At 42.1% G+C, this 23,997-nt stretch overlaps 2 protein-coding genes across 4 annotated transcripts; one reads left to right on the top strand and one right to left on the bottom strand.

Moving 5' to 3' along the window:
- The first annotated feature begins 46 nt into the window (after positions 1-46).
- On the top strand, positions 47-2,719 carry LOC136780102 (nucleolar protein 9). Of its 2 annotated transcripts, XM_066738209.1 has the most exons (2): positions 409-499; positions 592-2,719. In XM_066738209.1, the coding sequence occupies exon 2, from the start codon at positions 710-712 to the stop codon at positions 2,192-2,194; it is 1,485 nt and encodes a 494-aa protein (XP_066594306.1). In that variant the 5' UTR covers positions 409-499; positions 592-709; the 3' UTR covers positions 2,195-2,719. The 2 variants fall into 2 exon arrangements, with proteins under 2 accessions (XP_066594305.1, XP_066594306.1); XM_066738208.1 differs by having other exon boundaries at positions 47-2,719.
- Positions 2,720-2,860: 141 nt separating this feature from the next.
- Positions 2,861-23,652, bottom strand: nvy (CBFA2/RUNX1 partner transcriptional co-repressor nervy). 2 transcript variants are annotated; one of them, XM_066738205.1, is made up of 9 exons: positions 23,118-23,652; positions 21,614-21,651; positions 14,998-15,347; positions 10,214-10,557; positions 8,945-9,091; positions 5,796-6,028; positions 3,903-4,528; positions 3,522-3,832; positions 2,861-3,443 (listed from the first exon to the last, which is right to left on the bottom strand). In XM_066738205.1, exons 3-9 carry the CDS (start codon positions 15,329-15,331, stop codon positions 3,195-3,197), a joined length of 2,244 nt encoding a protein of 747 aa, XP_066594302.1. In that variant the 5' UTR covers positions 15,332-15,347; positions 21,614-21,651; positions 23,118-23,652; the 3' UTR covers positions 2,861-3,194. The 2 variants fall into 2 exon arrangements, with proteins under 2 accessions (XP_066594302.1, XP_066594301.1); XM_066738204.1 differs by lacking the exon at positions 21,614-21,651.
- Positions 23,653-23,997: the final 345 nt, after the last annotated feature.

The following is a 23,997-nucleotide window of genomic DNA, read 5'->3' as shown; positions in this document are numbered from 1 at the left end:
GGCCAATGCAACTTGTTAGCGATGCAAGAATTTATATGCTAACTGCAGCTTCAATTCTCACCCATCCCAAATATGAATGTGTTGATGTTCTAATAAGAGTTAATATTTTATTTCTAACCTAAATAATAAAGTTGAACCAGTTGTCTAGTATGTTCATTAAATAAAACTTTATTGAACGAGTGTTCTAGAATCGATGAGTCAGGAGCGCCTTGTTTTTTCAAATTATAGATGGCATTGAAGGTTCTAACCTAACTTTACAAACTAAAGAATTTCACGTGGATGAAGATATAGGTTATGTTGTGCTGTTTGTGTCTACCTTAGACGCGCTTCTTGTCTAATTTAGTTGAATAAAATTTTTTATAAAAACATGACCAATTTATCGGAAAGTCCTGCAAATCCTAAAAAGAGAAAATGGAAACGATCGTCCCATCAAATGGCAAAGAAATTATTAAGAAGTCGCCATGGAAATGAAGTAGATTCAGAGACCTATCAATATATGGTGAGGATTTTTGAACTTATTCAAGGAGGATTGACAGATATAGAGGATAAATGCATGTTTGCCAATAATGTTTATGAACAAACTATCAACAGGGAGTTAGATTATGCAAAGAATAGGGTAGGATCAAAAATTTTGGAATCTTTATTGAAATATGCATCATTGGAAACTATTCAAAGATTGGTTAATGCCTTTAGCGATTCCTTAAGGCCTATGAGTAGTGACAGTACTGCCAGTCATGTTTTAAGAACTATAATTGTTGTTTGCGCTGAAAGAGGAAACACATTTGTTAAATCTGATAAAGCATCACTCACTGGCTCATCTACAGAAACAAATATAAAGCAATTTGTTGAAGTTAAAGAATCAGAGGTTAAGGCTTATAATGATATTGCTTTAAAATTATGTAAATACTTTTTAAATAATATAGAAGAATTCATTTGGGACATATATGCAAATCATTTGTTAAGAACTGCCATATGTTGCCTTGGAGGATTGTTTGACAAATTAGATGAAAAAAATAAGGAGAAGTCACTACTTCAAAAAGTCCAAAGACATCCAGTATTGGAAGAATATACGGAGCTACTGAAAAGCTGCACTAATAGATTGTTGAACTGGCCAAGATTCCCAGAATTTGTAGAGCAAGAGCTTACATCTGCTTTACTTCAAATACTTTTATATACTCTAAAAGGTGTAAGCAAGCAATTAACTAGCAAACTAATCAAAAAGATTAGAAAAGACTGCTTTAAATCTGAAGAAGAAACTACCATACCTGCTATTTTTAATAAGACATCAGGTGTAAGACTGTTGGAAGCTTGTATCTTAACAGCTAAGCCTAAAGCATATTCATCCATTTACAAACATTATTTCTCAGGAAAAATAAATGTACTTTGTACAAAACAGGAAACTCATTTTAGTGTTCAAAAATTATTAGACTGCTGTGAAGAAAAGGAACAGTTTGAACAAATATTTGACGAAGTATCTGCTGCATTCGAAGATATTTTGGAGAAACGTTTTACAGATATGTTAGTCAGTACGGCTAATGCCTGTTTAAGACTACAATCAAAACAGGGTCCATTTGTTAGTGCTGTAATGAAAATGCTACATTGCGATTCCACACAGGAGAAACAATTAATGATTGTACCATGTGTTGTGGTACTGAAAAAATTAGAAGAGCTGGAATCTCTGAAAACAGAAGCTAAAAATATTCCAATCAATATGCATGGAAGCTTAATTGTACAAGCTATGTTAAATTTCAATAAACCTATAAAAATTATTAATTCAATTTTGTCACTTGGTAAAGAAGAACTGTTGCATTTATTATGTGACACAAAAGGCTCTCATATTACAGATGCATATGTAGATAGTACATGGGTAGGAGAAAAGAGCAGGGAGAAATTATTAAAAAAATTATCTGGATGTTGGGCTATGTTAGCACAAAGCACACATGGATCACGCAGCTTGGATAAGTTATGGAAATGTTCTCAGTCAAAACAGAGAATCATTATTATGGATGAATTAGCAGCAATTGGAGAGTCTCTACGTTCAACACAATCCGGTAGTATCATCTATGCCAAGTTAAACGTGTCTTTATTTGCAAGAAATAAAAAGGATTGGATGGAGTCACAAGGAAAGGAAGAAAAGACAAAAGCACTATTTGCTGATATTCTTGAGAAGCCTGTAAAAGTTAAAAATAAGTAAGCTATGTATTATTCACCTTTGTATATAGTAGATATAAAAAGAATTGTAAAGCTGAATATAAAGGAATACATAATTTGTTATGCGCCGTGACGTAGAATGATTGTTTTATTATTTAATAAATACATTCGTAGAATCAATCATACACCCTTGTAATGAAATCGTTCTAAGAAAAATTACACTGATCATAATCTATGTTTGAGCAAAATTTTCTAAATATAACAGGTGAATAAAGTTCGACCTCCGATGACTAGACTTAATTATGCTTGATGGCTACTTCATATCGCGTAAAAAGTAAAAAAAAAATTGCAGCAATTAGTCGTTAAGATCATTCAGCCTATCAATTGACTAGGATAAAATTGACGGATTGTCAATTTAAATAAATTGCGAGATGAAACTAGTCGATCCTCGACGCTTAAAGCTAATCTCAAGATAAATTCGATGTTATTTAAGAGATAAATTGTAAGTTTGATTCGCTAGTTGAAAAACTCGCTGAAAAATATTAAACTTTATTTTCGTTATTATCAACTAGAGTGTTCTTTATCTTCGAAAAAATGCCTATCCTCAAATCACAAACTAAAACAATTCTCCCGTCTTTTTGAATCAATATAACAGTATTAATTACTAATCGTTTAATTTTACCAATCAAAATATACTACCATAAAAACTGTCTTTTTCAAATATTTACTTAGCACCTTTTATTTTTCCATCCAGCGATCATTTTGTACGAACGAACAATTTGCGAGACTTATTTTACCGATTGAGCGTATCCTCTAAATTCTCTTAAGAATAAGATTTTCTATTATAGGAGATCCAATAGAGTAGAAACGAAGGTACACATCAAAGGAAGGACTCAGATGTATGATTTACTGACATTCTGGGATCGGAAAAAACTCGTTCACCAACAAGTTTTATCTCTCTCTCTCTCTCTCTCTCTCTCTCTCTAATCTCTTTCATCGATATTCTTCAGCTTGCGCAACGCCAAAAATTTGACGTCCCGCCGTCACTTTCCTTTGGCAACGTTAACAGCTGTTGGCGTTTGATGATTCTCAGTGTCACTGACACTGACCGGACACACTCGTGTAGGACTGCGGGAAGCTGACCTTCTTCGTTCACGCGGAGTGGGATTGTTACAAGTTGCATGGTGACCTCCAGCCTCCCAGTCTCGATGTTGACAAAACGAACCACAATATCTCGCTATCCCGCATCCACCGCAAGTTTCAAGAGCCGGTCTACCACAATTCCAGCAACTCTGTACGATAACGGGATTACATTGAAAAACGTTGAACATTTAATAGAATATAACGAGTGATTGTTTTGCTCGACTCACAGAACTCATTAAATTAGTGAGATGAGTATCCTTGTCGTCCTCGGTGGTAGATGGTATCGTGCTAGAAGCGGTTGTAGCCGTGGTGGTAGGCGTTGCAGTTCCTCTGGCAGTTGGTTCCGCGGCACTTCCGGTTCCGTGAACTCTTAAGAAGGAGCTTTGGCGGATGGAGCTATGGCTTCTTTGGGACATGGGCAAATCCAATAGTCTATGGACCCTCAGGCGTTCGTTTGCTCTGGATTCTGCAACCGCTACAGCAACTGCCCGTTGCACTTCCGCTACAGCTGCTCTCTTTACTTCCAGGACAGCCTCTTCTAAAAACAGTCGAGGCGAGCGATGAATAAAAGAGAACTCGAAAGCAATTATAAGATATCCTTTACGTACCAGCCCTTCTCTTCACCTCGGCGACCCTGTCCTCGGTGGCTCTGATGGTATGCGCAACAATCTCTCCCGACAATCTCTTTAAACTTCCGTCCCTATCAGCAACGGAAGACTCCACCTGCGACCCGCCGTTCGTTGACGAAGGATTACCGGAAGTACCGGTACCATTTTGCGCCGTCGTCAAGACTGTTGCAACTGCCGAAGTTGCCGGACTCGAGCAGCCTCTCCTCTGCAATATCGCCAACGCTCTCTTCGTCTTATCGACCATACCCAGGATGCAATTTAGCATGACATGAATATTTTTCCATTCGTCGTCCAAACTACTGCCATTTTGCATCTGTTGCATCTGCTGTTGCTGCTGCGCCATTTGCTGGGTACCGAATGAGTTTATCTGATTGATCTGGACCAAACTCGGCGGAACTGGACTTGGCCCGTGGCCATGGGACAGACCTTGAACCGTACCCCCCGAGGAGTGCAAAGGATGGTACCAGCAATACGTATCGCCAGATTGCTGCTGCTGCGGTTGCTGCTGCTGTTGATGGTGATGCTGATGATGACCCCAGATATTTGACCTTTTCCCCGCATATATCGGCCCGTCCTCCAGCAGTCCCCCGTTCTCGTAATAACTGCTGCAAAAATTCAATCGCAGCCTGTGTAAAGCATAGAGTGATATGCGGGACAGGTATTGGTCGAGAAATGAGGTTCGAGTGGATTTTTTGAAATCTTTGGGACAGAAATGGGAAAATTGGTGGGAGTCATGCGCGCGGCCGCGGATGGGAGTAAGGACTGCTGGGGCGACGAAGCGATTCCAAGGCGACAAAACGCGTTGGCAATGGCGCCCTGCCTCTCGATATGTCTGCCAGTGACGTTTCCATATATCATTGGGACACCACCTTTCCCGAACACCCACCCCATCTCGCCAGCCATTCTCCTCTGGCGAGCTCGCCTCGAGTGCCTATCGGCACCCTGCTAATACCCTCCCCCCACCATCTCTTCAACCCCTTACTCCTCACTACTACACTCCCATCCACCCCTTTTCCTCGAGTGAAGCTTACACGTCCGAAGCACGCATTCCCTCCTGCGGTACACCTGGTAGGATATTCCAGGGATATTGCTTGAATCTCATCAGAATAATCCGTCGTTTCCGCATGCTCCATCCTCCTATTGGGTCACTTGGTCCCCGCGACCTCCTACTCACGTTTTTTTTACCCCTCTTATATACTTTTTCTCAACCGGAAGTCTCCCCAAGATATAGCTCCCGATCCACCAACCACACGCTTATGTAATTGCGACGAGATCGGGCGTTGTAACATTGTGGAATAATGTATGTTAAATCTTTTGGTATTCCGTGGCGAGGTGTGGGCTTTATCGAGCAGCGCTGAAATTGTTTGGCGAGAGGCAAGAATCCAATCTTCGACCAGTTTCATGACCATAATAATTTTCGATGTACGCAGCTGCCAAGCCGCAAACGAGGCACGTTTCAAAAATTCTTAGCCAAAAGCTAATATTTATCGTCCGATTAAGCTTGAAAGTGCTTGCAGCTTGCATTGACCGCAAGGGTGCTTTAACGATATCGAAAACAAGGCACGCAATTCAATGGGTAAAATCAATTTATTATATACATATACGAAGCTTGTCCTGCAGCGCCATTTGGAAAATCAATTTCGATCCCTGAGACGAATTATTAAAATTGTTAATTTCTTTACGAGGCTAACGTTTTAGGATTTCTCTCGCACAGCCAATTATGAATGATGAATTTGATGGGCTTCTTTCGATTAGCATGAAAAGCACGGATGATTTGGATGGGTAATTAACGAGTTGGGCGAAAGGGCAAAAGGGCTTTGGTAATTTTTCGCTGCAGGGTTTAATGATTTTCATTGATTTCACGTCACTCACGAATTGTCCGAGGCCCGACGCTTTGGTGCGTGCGCAGTGTTGGGGGAATAATGCAGTAATCCGGAGCTTCCGTGTTGGCCGCCGATGCTTGCACTGGAGTTGGGGCGAGAATAATGGGGCCCACAATGATTTCCGTGTTCCCCGAACAACTCCGCGGATTCTCCCGAGGGAACCGCTAGGCCCACCACTTCCAGCACGGCTGACTCGTTCGTGCGTAGATACTGAACGCATGTCTGAAAAATATTGTTTCTCGTCAGCTAACTATTATATATATATATATATATGTGGAAGGCCTGAAATTCAATGGTCCCTGAAAAATGTGAGATATATATATATATATGGCATGGGGTGAATTTCCGGAAATTCATCGTGAGAGGAAATTAAGGAATGTTTCGATTCTCGAGGCGAGAAATCTGGTTGCTGTGATTTTTAATATTCGCTGCTTTCTTTACAGCTCCTTACGACTTACAGGCTGGTGGCAAGCACCTGGCCTCTCATTCCTCTCTTATCCCTCTTCTCTGCGATTCTCTCAATAGCAAAGTCGAGTTCTGGCAGGACGGGATTTATCGCTTCTAATTCAATATCGGCTAGCCAGCCGCGTTTCGCACAATTCGCCATTCGCAATTAACGATCATCGATCGTCCCTCCTCGTTTACACAAATTTCAACCGCAAACTTTCTCATTGGAAATTTCCTCAGGGTGAATGTTATAACACGTTGAAAATCACGCGAGAAAACAGCACTTATATATCGACGATCTAACTACATCCTCCCTCTTCTTCATCAGTCTCATGGAATTTTCCATTTTAATAAGTTTTTATATACAGGAGGATTATATTTCTAAAACTAAAGAAAACAAAAAAAGCTGTTAATTAATGCAGGGTCACGTGATCGTAATCATAGAAGGGTTTGACAAATTTGACAATTTGGCAAATCCTACGAAGACGAAATACTACCGGTTTAATTAAAGAATGGATTTATGCTACAGGAGGGAAATATGTTCCTCGCGATTATTTATAAGGTTGGGGACGCGAAAGAATGGAACGGTTAGGTGGGTCAAGGAATCTCTGTGGAAGACTTCGAAGAAAATTTGTGCGCGGGTGGTTAAGGAAGGAGGGAATCACGGAATATTTTCCGCGAGGCAAAAGAACGGCCGGCAGCTGTTGCCTTTCTCGAAGGAGGAAGAGAAGAAGAGAAAAAAGGAAGGAACAGCCGGGAAAAGAGGTAACGAATTGCAAATTAATAGATGAGCATTTACATTTCTGCCAGCTTGGCACACAAGGGTCAGAGGGCGCTGCACCCAGCGACCAAATTCACCCCCTTTTTTCACTCCAATCAAATTGGACCATCCACAACTACCTCCTAGTGCCTCGTACCACTCTATATATATATATATATATATATATATATATATACATGTTGTAGATTTTTGTACAAACACTCGCATGAAATTCATTTGTCCGTAAATGCACGCGAATGTTTTGCATGGTTCGTTTCATTGAATATTCCATGAAGCTTTCTGGATAAATAATACTTTTAAAGGGAATGGAATTGGGAAGAATTGTTTGGTTTAGGGCAAAAGGGCAGTTCGATGAGAGAGACTCTCGAGTCAACGGTCCCTGATAAATTAGCATTTTCCATTTGCATAGGTACGGTAAACAAGGAATCGACTTGTTCGTTGTGTCTCGTTATAGATTACGTTTGTCAGGCAGCAATACGGCAAGGATGTCGAGCTGGGGTGGGCTGAAAGACCTGGTAAAATCAACAGAAGAGAAAAGCTGAGCGGCTGAAAACTTGTTTTAATTTCCCAGGCTTCCTCGTCTTTCCTCGCTTGCGAGTCTCTCTATGAAAATCGATACCCGACAAATTTTCAATAACAAATAATGAATTATGCAGCACCAATGCTACATATTGAAAGCTAACTTCGACTCGTTGCATTAATCATTTAATAAATCATTGCATCGCAAAAACTGCATTCCTAAGTAAATTATTCCTACGCCATTAAACACCAACCAAGTTGATAGTTAATATACAGCCTAGAGTGCAACGTCCTTATTGGTGCAAGAAAACTAGATTTTTCAGTCGAGACAATTGTCAAGTTTCGTGAGTAAAAGTCTGGAAAGCTTTATAAGCAATAGCAGCGTGTTTTATAGCGAAGCTCCCTCGCCATTTTCCGCAGAATCGCAAAATGTTATATTGCGTTTATTCGTGCTGACAAAATTCAACGGGCATCTTGTAAAAATTGCAACTTTATCCTTTCATCTCTGGTTTAACGTTCCAATTATCTATATATACTGCAATATAATAAAATATAAGGACAAAATCCTTTAAAATCTATTCTTACAATTTTTTAAAACAATAAATTGACAGCTTTTAAGAGAAAAGAAGATATGTAAACATAAGTGAAATGAAAAAACAGAATGGAGGGTTGATAAAAGCTTCATTTCATTCGGATTCAACGTGACCCAGACGATAACGTCGCGTATTACCAAAAGCGAATGTAGCCGCAGGGACAAGAAAGACATCAGCCATGTGCGACAGATCAGCACCTGAATATAAACAGGCTGTGTAATTTGACTTCTTTCCACTCTGAATTCTCTGCATTTCCCACGCATATGTGGAATAAAAATCAGATCTGTCATCGATCTACCGCACACGTACACAACGCTCTGCAATGGACTGGAAAAAGTAGCATCTCTTTTCTCAACATTCTTTCATTTCTATCCCATGGACTCTCTTGTAAATATCCAGTACAGAATGACCATTTTTATCGGACGTTAAAGGTATCGAGGGAGGAAAAGTAGTAAAACGTCGCATTGCAAGCACGCGCAGTGATTTACCGTGTTGCGGTTCTACTAATAAAGCATCTTGCGCCTTATGGCGAAATCGCCACCTTGCAAATACGTCTTTTTCCCCAAATATAACCGAGCGTGCATCATTCTAATGGTCTTTTTGAGAGGAAAAACATTCGGCTGGAATATTAATTTCACAGTTTTAATTGCTCCAAAAAATACTGATCGATATTCTTCGCTATAATTTTTATTATAGTTTTTAAAATTTCCTTTAAAGAGAATTTATACGTAGGAGAGATGAAATTGGCGAATCTTCAATTGAAGGTGGTTAATTGTAATTATACATATGTAAGTTTACCTGATTATTAGCTCTGGCAGCGTGGTTGAGATCCCGTTGTAACGAAGGCAAAGTGTGCTTCAGATACGGTAATACGAATCCTCTGAGAGGAAAATTCGTGGCTTCTTGTAGCGCAGCATGAAACTCCTCCGCTGTCATACTGCCGCTCTGCAATTAAAAAGGCGAGAATTCGCCTAATTAGAGCCGAGCCGATCGTTAAATAAATTTCTTCGCTTCCCACACCTTCCGCGCGAATACTTTTTTCCCCGCAAAAATATCACCGTTTTATTTTACACGGATTTGTACCCACTAACCGTTAAAAGAAAATTCGTGACAATTGTTTCGGCTAAAAAACAAATTCCTCTAATTGTATCCTGCGGTAATTAAGTATAAATCGAATAAATTTGGCGAGCTTTAAGAATCTTTACGAGCAATTTCTCGTCATTGGAGGAAGTTTATATATATACGATGAGTCGTTCGGATGGCTTCTTGTTTTTGTCATTTGGCATGCATGTGTGTGCTCGCAATGTGTACATGTGTAATACTGGACAGGCAGTTGCTATACATACGGATTTGCTTTCGCTTTTGTCACGTGCTGCCGATCGTTTTACGGCTAAGCACGGCTACCAGATGTCACACTTGCGGAACGTATGTTCCCGGTTTCGTTCGTACGCGTGGAAACATTATCCTCCTTTAAATACCAATTTATGAGTACTCCGGAAAAACTCGCTCAGTGGCTTCTAGTCTCTCGCTCGCCTTCCGTTTTTAACATCGTCCAGCCTCCATTTATTATTATTATCATTATACAGAATTTCCTGTCGTATCGGAAAACTGGTCGGAATTAAAATTGCAAAGTGCCGTCGAACGATGCGAATCGCTCGAGCCTATATATATATAAAGGATAAAAAGTAACTTGAGTAGGCATTTGTTATGAAAATTAAGGGACGTGGAAGAAAACTTTATATAGCGTGCCAGCTAATAAGATAAGCATGTTCGTTTACCCCAAGGAAGTACTCGGTACATAGAACGTGTTTTCTACGATCAACTCCGTCAGCTGGTACGCGTGCTGCACTTATTTTCGTCTCGAGAGTCTCGACGATTACCGCACGTATATATATATATATATATATTAATATGTTTAAGGTAACTAGACTCGTCGCAGGAATTTTTTTCTGCATTTAATTATATATAGGCAATAGGTAGAATTTAATCATTTCGATCGACGTTTAGAGTTCTTTAATTTAATTATTTTGAAGGTAAAAAGGGGAGGGGGGTGATTAAAGTACGTACCAGAAGTGCAAGGACCAAGGCTCTAACGGTATCACCAGTGTCCTGCGAAATGTCACTGGCAAACTGGACCAAAGTGCCAAGAAGTCTCTTAAGCTTGCCATGACCAGCCAAAACACTAGGGATACATTTGGAGCCCCCATTGGAACTTTCATTTTCAACTTCCGCTCTGCTACTCGCTGCCTCCTCGTCGTAATCGACCTTGACTAATTGCGAGGGTAATGGACTCCTCGTCTCTGGTGACCTTGAGCTATTCCGAGCCGAGGCCTTCAGACTTTGAGGCGAGGGTGAAGCTTCCAGACCCTCGTTTTGCGAGTTCACATTTTCCCTCGTTCCGCTGGTCGAACCTAAAAAATGCCCAATGACGAAACGTCCTTTATTGACACATGAAATTGTTCAATCATCGATCAGTGTATCATCGCCGATGTAACAGAAAGTAAAATAAATTTTCAGAAATTCTATAAGCGAGTTGCTTGAAAATGTCTATTTTTTCTGGTAATTTGGCGATAAAGAATAATCCATTTTTCGATCGACCAATTCAATGGACCGCGTCAAGGACAAAATTGAAGCAGTCGGGGCTGCCAGTGGAGGAATTAAATTCGCGAGATTACACTTTCAATGAGAATCCATGAAATATGTACTTGGATGCATTCGCGAAAGAAAGTTTCATAAAAATGAAAGCGACAGATGGGGTAAGCTCGGTTGGCGAGAGAAATATACAGTTAGCTGAAATATGACCACCGCTTAAAGTTTTGCAATGCAAAATTTTAATTAGCAGGGAAGGAAAAATTTGGCATAAACGCGTGTTTGTTGGATTCTATCGCTACGCGGTTTATTTGATATCTCGCGTTAAACAACCCTGTCAAGGAACGGACAAAGTTTTTGAAAATGGTGGATCGACGAGAGCGACGCTCGGCTCGCATTAAATCACATTCGGCAGACATTTGAATGCGCCAAGCATTGGGATACTTGAGATTCTCCGTGCAGGATTCAAAGCTGGACGATTCTTATCGCATTAGGCATGAAATTGCGGGAAATTCTGCTGTCACGAGTGTTCCTGCCACGGTTCACCCTTTTCCCGTGTCCTCCGCGTCATACATATCGCAATTCGCAAAAGGTAGTTCAGTTTGCTAGGAGTTAAGGTACAGGTAATTATCTACAGGCTACCGGCGTCAGGTGCTAGTGACGCGATAACCTCACTCCCCCCGACCCTCGCCGACCCCTCTCCACCTTGTTTCTACATACCTATATATATGCAATTCGAAAACCTGTGGCTCCGAAACGAGAAAGACCTGCTCGACTCGCGTATTTTATTATTAATACATCAAAAATCGATTCTACGAGTCGGCCAGCACCACCCTTTGCCAAATTTTTTGCCATTCCACGAGTAATCGCGAAGATCGATGGTACGAGAACCTTTCTGAGTCTAAAAGACTGCAAAATCTATTGTAGATTATTATTATTATACAGGGAGAATTTTTAGAAGAACGAAGAGGGCGTAGCACACGGGGTATAAAAATGAGGAGAATCCTGCGTTTTCACGTATATGGAGACGGTATTATGTATGGAGCTTGATCGCTATATGCGCACAGTCGTATTTGGGTGTGTGCATTGGTGTGGGTTTCTCTATATACGTGTGAGTATGGTAGATGCGTGTGTGCGTTCGCAGGCACGTCGAGTGCAGCGGATAACATGCAATTACGGGCCATGTCATCCGCCTTGTCTTGTTTCCCGTTCTATGTTCCCCGCGGTATCTCTGGAATGCCTGCTGAACTCGCGCTCCATGCGTCCTGAAATGCTACGCAGAAGCTCGGAATATGCCGATAACGAAACCACTCCTCTCCCGCTCTAACCTACCCCTTCTTTGAAAACAAGTAAAATCCTCCGACAGCTAAATGAAACTCTGCTTTTTCCATCAAGAAACTCCACTGCGTAAGATGCGCGTATATCATATATTTATATGTATATAATACACACACACATACAAATTTCTGCATGCATCATTTTAATGCAGATTTCATCCATGCGATGCGTTGGGAAATGTGCCGATAGCGAAACATTACCGACCGCCTCACGTGAAATTCGCCACTGACAGCCAAATGAAATTCTCTGATTTATCCATGTCACTCGTAATCCTCGAGTCTGTGGATCAAACTTGTACCATATATATATATATATGTGTGTGTGTATGCATTTGTATATATATATACTTGCCATATCAGAAGCATATCAAACGTTGCAATCTTGAAAGTATCTTCTGATCGATTGTATTTATGAATATACATGTATCTGGTTGATCTTTCATTAAATTTTAATGAGGGAATGTCGTGGAAGAATTTCTGATGAGGGTGGGAAGGAGGGGGAGGGGGAGGTAGAGAAAATTATGTAGGGAGGGGAAATAAAATCAGTGAGAAATCCTGCGGGAGGTAGCTGGATCGAATCAGCATGGAAAGAGTGGACCCCCCGGGAGGAGAAGGGAGGTGAGGAAGGAATTGCGATCAAAGCCATCTGTTGCATTGTCCCGGCAATTAGGAGGCGACAGCTGAGTCCCACCGTACTTACTTCCTCCAGGGACTCTCAGCCCAATGCTGCACGTGCGCTTTATCGATCTCGCACTCCCCCAAGGGTCCCTCGCTCTCATAGCCAAAGCCTCCTTAGCTTTCTGCTGATCAGGTGTCACCACCAACCTGATGAGTTTGCAAAAATTCTCTCCCTTATAGCTTCGATCTCTCGTGTTTCTTTTTTCAATCAATATATATACCAACAACATTGCTACGATGCTTTTCATCGGTCAGGATCATGGACTCTCACCGAAATTCACGAGCTTTTAACCGCAGACCCGTGATCGATGGTAGAATTAATATTAATGAGAGAGTCTGCGAAGGATTTGGTTGATTAGCAATATTTTTGCAAGCATCCAGGGGCTGAGAACCTCTGCCGGAAGTAACAGCTGGCCATAGGGATAGTAACATCGGCGGCAGCAGCAGAACCACAATCAGAGAGAGAGAGAGGGGGGGGGGGGGGGGTCCATTACCATCACCTCTCTAGGCACTTTCTCAGGAATTCGTATGTGCAGCAAGTACCAAGCAAGCGAATACCAAGCAAAGACGTATAAACCCGGCAGAGCCAGATGACCCAACGACCATTCGTCATGTCTCGGTGAGTCGGTGGCTGATTGGCCAGATGGAAGAAGCTGAAATCCACGTAGTATCGTCACGCGGCAACGGCGCACATAGTCGATTGCTTTAATAAAGAATTGAATGTTCTTCCTTTTTCAGGAAAAACAGCAGAATTTTTTGGAGAATTTTCTACATTTCCATCACCGTGAAACACAGTGGGACGAAATCAAGTATCTGGCTGATTTTATTCATAGCCGAACGTTCCCAGGATATTCTCGGCACATAGACACGTAGGGGATGGAATTTGAAGTGAGTTAGTGAGTTTGAGAGGGTGGGAGAGAGGGGAGGGGGGGGGGGGGGGGGATGTGTGTATGTGTTTGGTAGAACGAAATGCGATCGCAGAATGTTGCGATTGGGGATGGCGGAACTCCTACACGCAGTGAGTCAAGCTGGCTGACTGGATGGCCTAGTGTTGGTTAGGTGAGTTCGCGCTGCCTGGTCCAGACGCGATAAGACACGTCCAACACTTCCACCGGGATTCTGCTCCAGCCTGATATCATATCCGGTGTCCCGGTGCCGTACCTATTTTACGATAGTCCCCAATCTACCACCTTTCCCGGATATGCTTACGAAGACCACCCCCCTTTTCCACTGAATTTCCATCACCCTTCTGTCCCAAAAATTTAACGAAATTTTATAAACAGCTCTATGTGTGAAACGATTAATTTTTCATGTATATATACAACAACTTTTTAACGCTAGTCGGCTTATGACGGAAACACCTTTAATCCTTTTCTGAATTTGTTTTATACGAAAAGTAACCCTCTTTATCAGTAAATATTCAACATTGTTCTTTACTCGAAAAAGATAGCAAAAACTGTTCAAACACCCCTATATAAATAAAACAATAATTTTTTAATTCCTTTTGTACCGAGAATAAAATTACATTTAGTTTGTTACAATTGGTTGATCGAAATAAGTAAATCCCTCGGTACGAAAATTTGATGTACGACTGATTCACTAACAGAAACCTCTGTTTTTCTATATGTCTGCAAGAAAAGCATTCAAAAACACTTTTCAATAGAGAATCCAAGAAAATCTTTGCAAAAATATTTCTACACAGACAATTAATAAAGTACGATTGCTCTTATTAGCTGACTCGAATGAAATCAATTCCTGACAAAAGCAGGGATCCCCAATGGTGAATCACGGTGTTGGGTGTACAGGTTGAGGCGCTTTGATGCGCGAGAGCTTTTTTCTCCTAGCCGTTTCCAAGGTAGCTGCGGGCTCTCGACTCTCTCAGTCTAGATAACTGCTGCAGTTCGGACTAAATGTACGATTCTGGCGAAAGCAACGCGCGCCCGCTCGCCGAATATACGGGTGCCCCCATGCAATATTCCAAACTAATGTACGACGTACGTCCACAGCTAAGCTGCCTCTCGCAATCACCGTTCGCGTTCATTCTTCTTTGTTAATTTCTCCGACCAACCGATTAATTTTCACCGTATAAGACCAACGCGTATAACCTTTGTACGATTATTTCGATCTTGAACATAATCCATACAGCGACAACATCCCTGAAGAGCTGTATGAAGATACAGGGGTGGGGATGACGTAGAAAAAAAATGAAGCAATTATGGATTATATAATCATTCAGTTAGCACTGACCAGTAACACCCTTGGCCTTGGCTTTAAGATCCAGGTCAACCGGAGAAGCATCCCTGGGGTTGGTGGAGCTGGCAGGTACAGACTGATGACAGGTAGCGACGGTGGTTGCGGTGGAGATTGGAGTAGCGGTGGTGCTGGTGGTGACCACCGTGCTGACTCCGTTACTTCCGGTTGCAGTTGTCGCGACACTCACCGACGACGTTCCGAACGTCGAACTGCTCGTCGAGAATGCTGCTACTTGTTGGAAACACTCCTTTTCTTCCTTCACTTTAACTTTGTCCTTGTGATGGTGGACCGCTGCAGTGGTGGTGGCTATGGTTCCTTCCACTTTCATACTCGGATCGATGTGTCTGAAAATAGATAGGCAAAATTTGGTGGATTAATTTCGAAAAATGTATGTTTCGTGCAGGTAATAATAATCGGTGCTTAACGAGGGGAGGAATAAGATATTTTCGAGAGAGGCGAAATAAAAAAGGGAATAACAGGAAGGATAAGAGGTACGTGCCAGTGGTGGTCCCGAAACGATTGAAATTTGATTGATTGGATGCGTTAGTGGTGGTGGTGGTGGTAGGTGACATGGTCACATATTTCGTCTACGTGCTCGCCGGGCCATCTCACGGCTCGCATACCGATGGCCATTTTAATCGCACGCGTCCCATTAGTTTTACGAACTAACGACAGGATCCATATATATAGGGATTCGGAAGGCACACTGAATAACAAGCAAACTGTCGGCGTTTGAAATTTGCAGTGCGGTTATATATGGATATATAGAATTTTGCAGGAATATGTATAAAGAAGACAAATGCTTGGTCGCGTTTAAAATACGAAAGCTGTGCGTTATTTAGAAAAATTCTTCCTTTCCTCCGAGTGGAAGAGATTTTATCGTTGTACGTAAAAAGTTGATATTATTAAGGAAGGCGAGGAGTGCAAAACTTTTGGCAATGAAAGATCGGTATTAAAGGAACAATAAAAAATCATAACTGGAGCGGGCACGAAATTGTATGGCAGACGGCCGAATGGGACGACAGCGGGAAATAATCTTTAAGATCCACGTGGTGCAACGCGCCGCGCCCGGTGAAATTTTATTTTATTGACGCCCGGAGCACCGGCGACTGGCTTTGGTGCCACATGGTCTCGTTATTAACGTTAAATGCAAACGAGCCCTTCGTTTCGTCCAAGAAATGGTTCTTCGGATGACTCGCTATAATTTCTATGATGAAACTGCATTGCCAACCGGTGCAAAATTTTTATTATCCGTCGACTGCGATAATTAATTAAAAAGGAAGAAGGTACCCAAAGGTCCCACTGGCGATAAACTCCAACTATTGCAACCCACCCACGTTCAACGTCTTCGCTTACCGAGAGAGAGAGAGAGAGAGAGAGAGAGAGAGAGAGAGAGACAGTTCTACCTTAATTCTTCCCCCCCCCCCCCCCCCCCCTCCACTCTCCGGTGCTATACCTCACGAAATCGAGAAAAGGGAACAAATCTATGACGCGTTTTCACCAATATAATCATTCATGCCTATATAAACCGATTAACATGATTAATCGTCTCCGAAAACCAATGACGGATCTTCTATTGTCACAGATGGCTAATATTTTCAGTCACGCGTCAAGAAACCTTTATTATTTTCCACCAGCGATATTTATTTACCGATCAGAAAATTCCTAAGAAGAACCGAGCGAAAATGTATATATATGATAAAAGTAATGGCGGGAAGAATTTTCAATGGAGAATTGAGAAATTTGTATAAATTTGTACAGAGCTGCTGCAAAGTGTCGGGGCGCGTTCAATAAGGAACTTTAGTTCTGTGGCGCAACGCGAGAAAACTTTTGGTGCTTTATGAAGCTGGCCACAAGTGACAAATCGCTCTTTAATTTTCTTTGCAGCTTGTTGACGCAGCTCGTGCTGTCAGCTGACTAAAGTTTGTCGCATAGTACGTATTTTATAGGGGAATACGTTTTACACATGAGGAAACAGACTGGTTTGTCCACGAGCCACGTGAGGCGATAGAAAAATGAGAAAAATCCAGAAGATTCGTTTCTCGCGCAATGCAACGGCGGATATGTCGAGGAGGAAAATGCGGTTAGCGTTATTCGCCAATCGCGAGAATCGTCGAGAAGAGTTTGGCGTGTTTTAAGATTGATGACACCGTGCTGATTATCGAAAAACATAAAAGCGTAGGATATAGTTTTACACCGGGAGGCGAGCCACGGCTGCAATTATCAGCGAGAGAGCCTCGGATTTTCTGCCATGGCACGTATATCACCTTACGCTGACTGTGCTCCTGTTTGCTTAACTAAGCGTCTTAACGAATTGCTGGGAGACGCGCAAAGCTCAACTTCAAACCTCCCCGAGCCATTTCTCGCGAGACTTAAGATCGATCTCGAGTAATATCTCGATTTGTCACGTTTGCCATTTTTAACATTTACATCCGACTGCGTCTTCACTTTCTCTTCTGAGCTTGCAAAGCTACAGGAAGCTTTTTATCCAAGCCTGCAAATTGAATCGAGTCGTTCTACATATATATATATATAAGTCAATGGGATTTCGTCTCATTGAACTGGGCTTAAACATCGTTTCACTGCACGAGGTATTAATGGAACTGGAGACAGCTGACAATCGCTCTCCAAGCTGCGACACTCGTTCTTATATATATATATATATATATATATATACATTCACGTCCCTCTTTAATTATATCAGAGAACCAGGTTGAATTTTAATCTTCACCGATCCGATATTGAAAAACGTGGATTCGTCGGGTTGTTTATAGGTTGTATTTTTTCCTCTCTTTAGTTACTTAACTGGTGCAAAGTTTCGAGTCTGAGACGACGAGGATCCATTAATTAGCTGTCGAAAGTTGATTAATATTTTAAGCAGCACACGGATTTACAGGATGGAGAAATAAACAAAAGAGGGAACAGGCTGGTAAGCCTTGCGATAGCGATATTTGCACGAAATTAGCGGGGTGTCGTATTATTTCTAAGCTATTATTTCAAAATGAAATTCCTTGGGGAACAATTTCTAAGGAAAACCCGATTCGCTACTTAACTCAACACGCGGCTGGTCGAGGATAAATTGGACGAATGACGTTTTCCGATGGTAATACCTGAGGAACTTTGCGAATTTCTCCGAGAGCAATGTTGAGATAATATTATATATAAATATAGCGATACTATTGGGTTTAAGATTGTTTGGTGAATTTTTCCAAGAGTTGTTAATTGAGCGTTAATTAATGGAGTGGCTAGAAATGTTTGGATGGTTGATGAGATAGCGAGATGGTAAAGGGGGGGGGGGGGGGGTGGTAGAGATCTAGTCGGGAAGATTTCATGCAGGCTGGTGGCTTATGTTTATACATATGTCCCGCACATGGCACGGCGAGGCATGGTACAGCACGGCGGCGCAAGGCTTTCAGCTTCAGCTTTGGCACCGGTGGAGAGAGAGAGAGAGAGAGAGAGAGAGAGAGAGAGAGAGAGAGAGAGTGAGAAGAGGTCGCGCGGAGGAGGCGTAGTGAAATTTCCAATATTAGAACGGCCAGTCGAGAGACAGGCCAGATGTCTACCGTAATGCTGACTAGCGTGCATGTGCGCGCATGCCGTACTACTACTATACGCTTAACTTACCCCCCCCCCCCCACCCCCTCCCTCTCATTCTCTTTCCTTCCTTCCTTCATTTCTTGCCTCCTTCCTTGCTTTTCTCGCCGCTTTCGTTAGAAAAATGTCACGCACAGTCATCGCGCTATTTCACGATGCTCGCGCGATCGAAGGAGATTCAAAAGGAAAGTGGCGAGTAACCAAACCATTTTCACGCGGAAACTCCTCGCGGCTGCGTAATTCCGCGAGAAAATCGAATGACAAAAATTTCATCCGAAAATCGGGTGAAAAAATATAGAAAAGAGAACGCGCGCGCGCTCGCGCGCGATTGACGGAAGCAAATTGGAAATTTCGAGCGAGGTGAGCGTGGCGAGTGGCAGATTTCGATTGGGGGGTAAACGAATCAAGGCTATAGCGTGATTCTAGCAATTCCGAGGGTTCGCCAATTTTTTCTTCAATGGACTCTGATGATCTCATTGATTTTTCTCAACGTTCATCTTCTCTCGCGTGAATTTTGCGCTTCGTGTTACACGAACTGTTATAGAAAATACGTTGCAATTTATTCCTCGACTGACACGATATGACAGGTAACATGTAAAATTTCAGCGCGTAGAACGGGCTACGGGCTCGCGCTTAACTTGATTCCATTACAAAGACGTCACGCGCAGGCTGTGTTACAGTGACGTTAGCCGAACTTCGGAAGACCCAATAAAACCCAGTCAAAAGCAGTAATAAATCCTATACATACACTAGTAAAGTCTGCAGCACTCTCTTAGTCCCTTGATGTAACGCTAAATTCTCCTTCAGCCTCCCCCCCCCCCTTCCCTTTCCTCAGAACTCCATCTAAATACCCCTTCGACCCCCTTTCTTGAAAGATTTCTCCAGCAACCTGCAGTCCCGGAATGAAACACCGTGTTGCAACATAATATGCTGTATACAGAATTTTCTGCATTAATAACGATAAAGATTTAAATGCAAGAAACTTAACGAGCTTTGCAACATTTTAATTCCGTATTCAGCTTTGTCATCTCAGCGTTCGACTAATTTTACACTCGACCTCTCTGCTCCGAGGCGAAGTTCCAGCAAAACTTTCTGTCGTCTCCTGCACGAGAAATCGATTACGATATTTAGCATGTTTACAAAAGTGTTTAAACGGTGTTAAATATTGTCATCGTTTTGTTTGTGTGTTTCTCGGTGACAGTTGAAAGAGAATGGGATGTAGAAAGCTGGGAGGATGGGGAGGGGGGTGTAATGCAATCCGGTGGGAGACGGAACGGGGTAAATTAGCGTTTGGTGAATCGATCGATGAATGCCTGATACATCCAGGGAAATATCCGGTGCTCCCAGGTGTATCCTCGTACAGCCGGTTCGTCAGTGTCAGCGAAAATTGTCGGACACGTGGTTGAATGGAGAAGCGTTAAGCGCGAGAATACAATAGAGATAGTACCACGTATCTCCGCGTTCCACAAAGCTTGCTCGTATCCTCCCAGAATATACCTCGATATCTCCGTTTATGGAAATTTTATACCTTAACCATAATCTCTAATTATCAAATTGTAGTTTTATGTATTGTTGTCAACAGTAACGCAAGGACCCTTCCATATTTGGCGTAGCCCAGGCTTGAAGATTATAAACGATAATTTAGGAATTTTGGGGGTGAGGAAATTTCTTTCTGTATTTCTCGTGGCTCTAACTTAAACAGTACACACAATGATTTCTAATTATCTAGTTGTACTTTTATGTAATATGGTCAATAAATATAAGACTCATAGTTGTTCTTGCATATAATTATAATGCAGCTCTTTGTTAAAAATTACAAAGAACGATTCATGAATTTCTGGTTAAAGAAGAATTTGCTGAATAAACAAAGCTGTGGAATTTTATATTTTAATGTAGAATTTGGAAGTTTTAGCATTTTTTAGCTGCTTTGTGTATATAGTCAGTAACGGGGAAACATTATTAGTGACTGCAGTCAGCAGTTAAAAAATAAAAAATTTCCAAATCCTGAACCAATTGATAATATTTGACTATCAAATTATACATTTATATATTATTTTCGACAATGACACAAGATTTCTTCCATTACATTTCCCGTGGCTCCTATTTAAAATTTACACACAAAAATCTGATTTTCAAAGGCAAGAAGAATGGACCGAATAATCAAAGTTAACCTCGCTAATTGCAATGTTAAACATCTCAGTAATGATATTAATTACCGAATCGTATTATATTTTTAAATACCACTGTCAAGAACAATGCAAAATCGTTCTAAATCTCGCGTGGCGCCAACTCAAAAATTACATTCAACGATCGATGAATTTTTAGGGAGGAGAAGGGGAATCGACTGAGTAAACAAAGTTAACTTGCTAGCTCTGTTCGTAGTTTTTGTTTTTGGCCCGAGGCGATTCGTATAGAGTAGGCTCCGTTGTCGGTTAAACTTGGCATACACGCATCCGTCGAGTCAGTCAGGTGTTGCGGGCAGCTTCCGTGCTTCAAAGAGGATCAAGCGCAAGAGTCGTGCGTGCCAGAGACTGCCTGACTGGCTCTGTGCTTGCTTGCCTTCCGGTACCACTGCGATCTCCTCCGCCCCCCCCCTTCTACACCCACGTCTACCGTATGTATACACCCTTCGCGCTTAGTCTCTATAAAGCAACACACGCACAATTTCACAGACTCTTCCCACATCCACTTGCTCGTCGTTTTCTCTACCATTTTGCCCCTCCTCCCTCAATTTTCCTCGGCCCATTTTCAACTTCATGCCTCTCGCTATCATTTACAAGGAAAACTGTTTCAGCCCTGTTTGCGTAAGTCGGCTACACCTGTGTTGGGCCACAGGGCGTGTGTATTCACGCGGTAAACTCATTTGCGTCTGTTCACTGGGCTAGCTCACACACGAAATTCTACAATGGAGCGCCTTCTATATTTTTACCCTCTTGCGTTTCTTTGTGCGCGTGTCTGTGACATGGAAGAACACACACAAGGTACACCTGTCATGCACCGCGCTCTCGTTACCTACCTGTGACGCAATCCAGTCGAACGTTACGCGTGTGTGTGCTACAAACAGATACATTATAGAAAATATACATTCCGTTACATATATATATATATATATATATAGTTACTCGTCCACGCGAACCGATAAAAACCCAGTTTGTCTCCGTACGGTGTATTTTTGGACCTCGCGAAAAGAAAAGTTGTTCGATGAAATTTGGAGGAAGCCGAAGATTCGAAGGAATTTGTCGAGGTTGGGTAATTGGATGAAGAAACTGAATGAAAAGGAGTGGTAATAATTAATGAAAGTGGGTGGACAAGAGAGAGAGATGGGGGGGGGGGGAGCGTAGGCGGTGTAGATAGAGGGATGGAGAGGCCAGTGGAGAAAGAGAGAAAGATTAATAATACAGGAAAGCCAAAGCCACGCTACCCTCCAACAAGCTTTCCTCTGCTTCTCTTCTGCTGCCAACAGTTAATCGATATAATACTTTGATATAACGCGCCACACCATCACGTGTCTTGCGCTCTCATGCGCGAGTAAAATTCCTACATGAGCCACCTAAATCGCGGATATGCCCGATTGACTTTGGATTCGCGCTTTTAAACGACTACACACACGCGCCGGAAAGCAAGATTTATACCAATTGTGCGAAAGCATCGATCGACTCGATTCCAGGATTAATTATAATTGTATTGGGTTTATTGCAATCGTGGAACCACGGTTCGACGTTAATCGAAGATCGAATGGGGTAGGGGTGGGAGAGAGAGAGAGAGAGAGAGAGAGAGAGAGTTTTATTTGCGCAATGATCAGGGTGAGAAGTGGGGAGAGAATTGAAGCTGAAGAGAAAGAGGGTCTGGTGAAAGGGAGAGATACTGCGGAGGAATTGAAACGTAAAAGGTAATGAAATAATAATGGCGAGTTATTATTTTAAAATGGCATAAAAGGTTAAAGTTGGAAAATCCTTATTTCGCCCGTTTATTATTTGCGCGTGACAGTGTGCATGCGACTGCTCGGGGGAAGACGGAGAGACGCACGCCGGAGGGCAACCGACGACGCTGGGGAACTTGGAATTTTCCTCCGTGCTGAGGAAGGATAAGGAGCAGCGAGTTTGGAGAACCGTCAGCTGCATACTTTCGCACGACGTTTGCCAATAATCGGTTCTCCAGCGAACTTCCTTCGTCACGATTAACCACCTTCCGAACTCCGGAATTCCTGATACTCAGCCCCACTCTCTTACCCCCACCCCCTCCCACCCATCATCCGATACCACAACCACCCAGCCCACTTGTAAGTGCAGACAAACATATATATTATTATTTATAGTATGCACATGCAGTAAACAGTAAGTTTCACATATTTTTTCGTCAGTTTTGTTAAATAACATTGAATAAATTACTGTATTTTTATAATTATATATTTTGCTTAGTCATCACAACGACCGTTTACCGATTGCAAACTTCAGATTGAGAAAAAACATCGCTATGCGAATCGCTAATGATGTGATTTTGCCAATAGGATTAATAATTACCTGAAATTCTCCGAAACGTCAGAAGTAACCAGGTCCCTTATCGATCACGATCGTATGGGATATTCATGTGAATGGAACGTCCAGGACTTGTCATGAGAACCAAATCAGCCATGGATGAAATCCAAATCCAATGTTCACCAGAGTCACTCGCGAATTATAAATAAAGAATGGTGAAATGTGTGTAACACTGTATTTACGTATAAATAAAATTACAATAAATCAACGAATGATTGACAGAACGATATAATCTTTCGTTTATATATAAAAACTTTGTTCTCATCGATGCCTCGCGTAATGGTTTAAGCCTACGAATGAACCATATCAATAATAGTATCGGTTCCTCGATTCGGATCACAGGACAAAATAAAATTCGAACGATCGAGAGAAATTATGGGTAGTTGGTGAAAAGTGTTGAAAGTGAGAAGCAAATGGAAAGAATTGTTGCGATTGGGTGATTGTATTTATTGATGAAGCAAGCTTAGTTTTCAACTATGTTTTGAGGGTTGGAACGGCAGTGTGGCGGAGGAACGTGACGCTCGAAGCGGCTGTCGGCTGCCGACTGAATGTCTCGCACTCTCGCTGGAAACGAAGTGGACGCGAAGGAAGAGGAGGTGGGGGCGGGGGAGGGGTGGAGAAGGAGGATGGCGAGGAGGATGTGGAGGAAGAAGAGGGGGAGGGAGAGCATTAAGCGAACCTCCACCACGCATCCTCTGGACTGTTTTGAAGCTGCTTCGCTACTTCGGTGCTTCGAGTATGTGAAACTGTCACCCTTTATTTCGCATACTGGCCCAGTAAGATAAATGTTGCAGCTCCAATGAAACAATTTTGCGAAATTCGCTCATTTGAGCCAAATTTCAAAGTCTCGAAATTAACCTTTCGA

This window comes from Prorops nasuta, unplaced genomic scaffold (assembly GCF_024137725.1).
Source record: "Prorops nasuta isolate Cenicafe-Biocafe unplaced genomic scaffold, Cenicafe_Pnas_1.2 PNAS00018, whole genome shotgun sequence".
In the NCBI taxonomy this organism is placed as follows: Eukaryota; Metazoa; Arthropoda; class Insecta; order Hymenoptera; family Bethylidae; genus Prorops; species Prorops nasuta.
The sequence above is the reverse complement of the archived record's forward strand: the minus strand, read 5'-3'. Positions and strand labels throughout refer to the sequence as shown.

What these genes read in the sequence shown, in the direction of transcription:
- nvy (XM_066738205.1), bottom strand. Translation starts at nt 15,331, where the DNA reads ATGAAAGTGGAAGGAACCATAGCCACCACCACTGCAGCGGTCCACCAT. An exon ending in CCTTGGTCCTTGCACTTCTG is followed by an intron (nt 9,092 to 10,213) that starts GTACGTACTTTA and finishes TTTTAATTGCAG; the next exon opens with AGCGGCAGTATGACAGCGGA. An exon ending in TCACTAATTTAATGAGTTCT is followed by an intron (nt 3,444 to 3,521) that starts GTGAGTCGAGCA and finishes GTTATCGTACAG; the next exon opens with AGTTGCTGGAATTGTGGTAG.
- LOC136780102 (XM_066738208.1), top strand. Translation starts at nt 368, where the DNA reads ATGACCAATTTATCGGAAAGTCCTGCAAATCCTAAAAAGAGAAAATGG.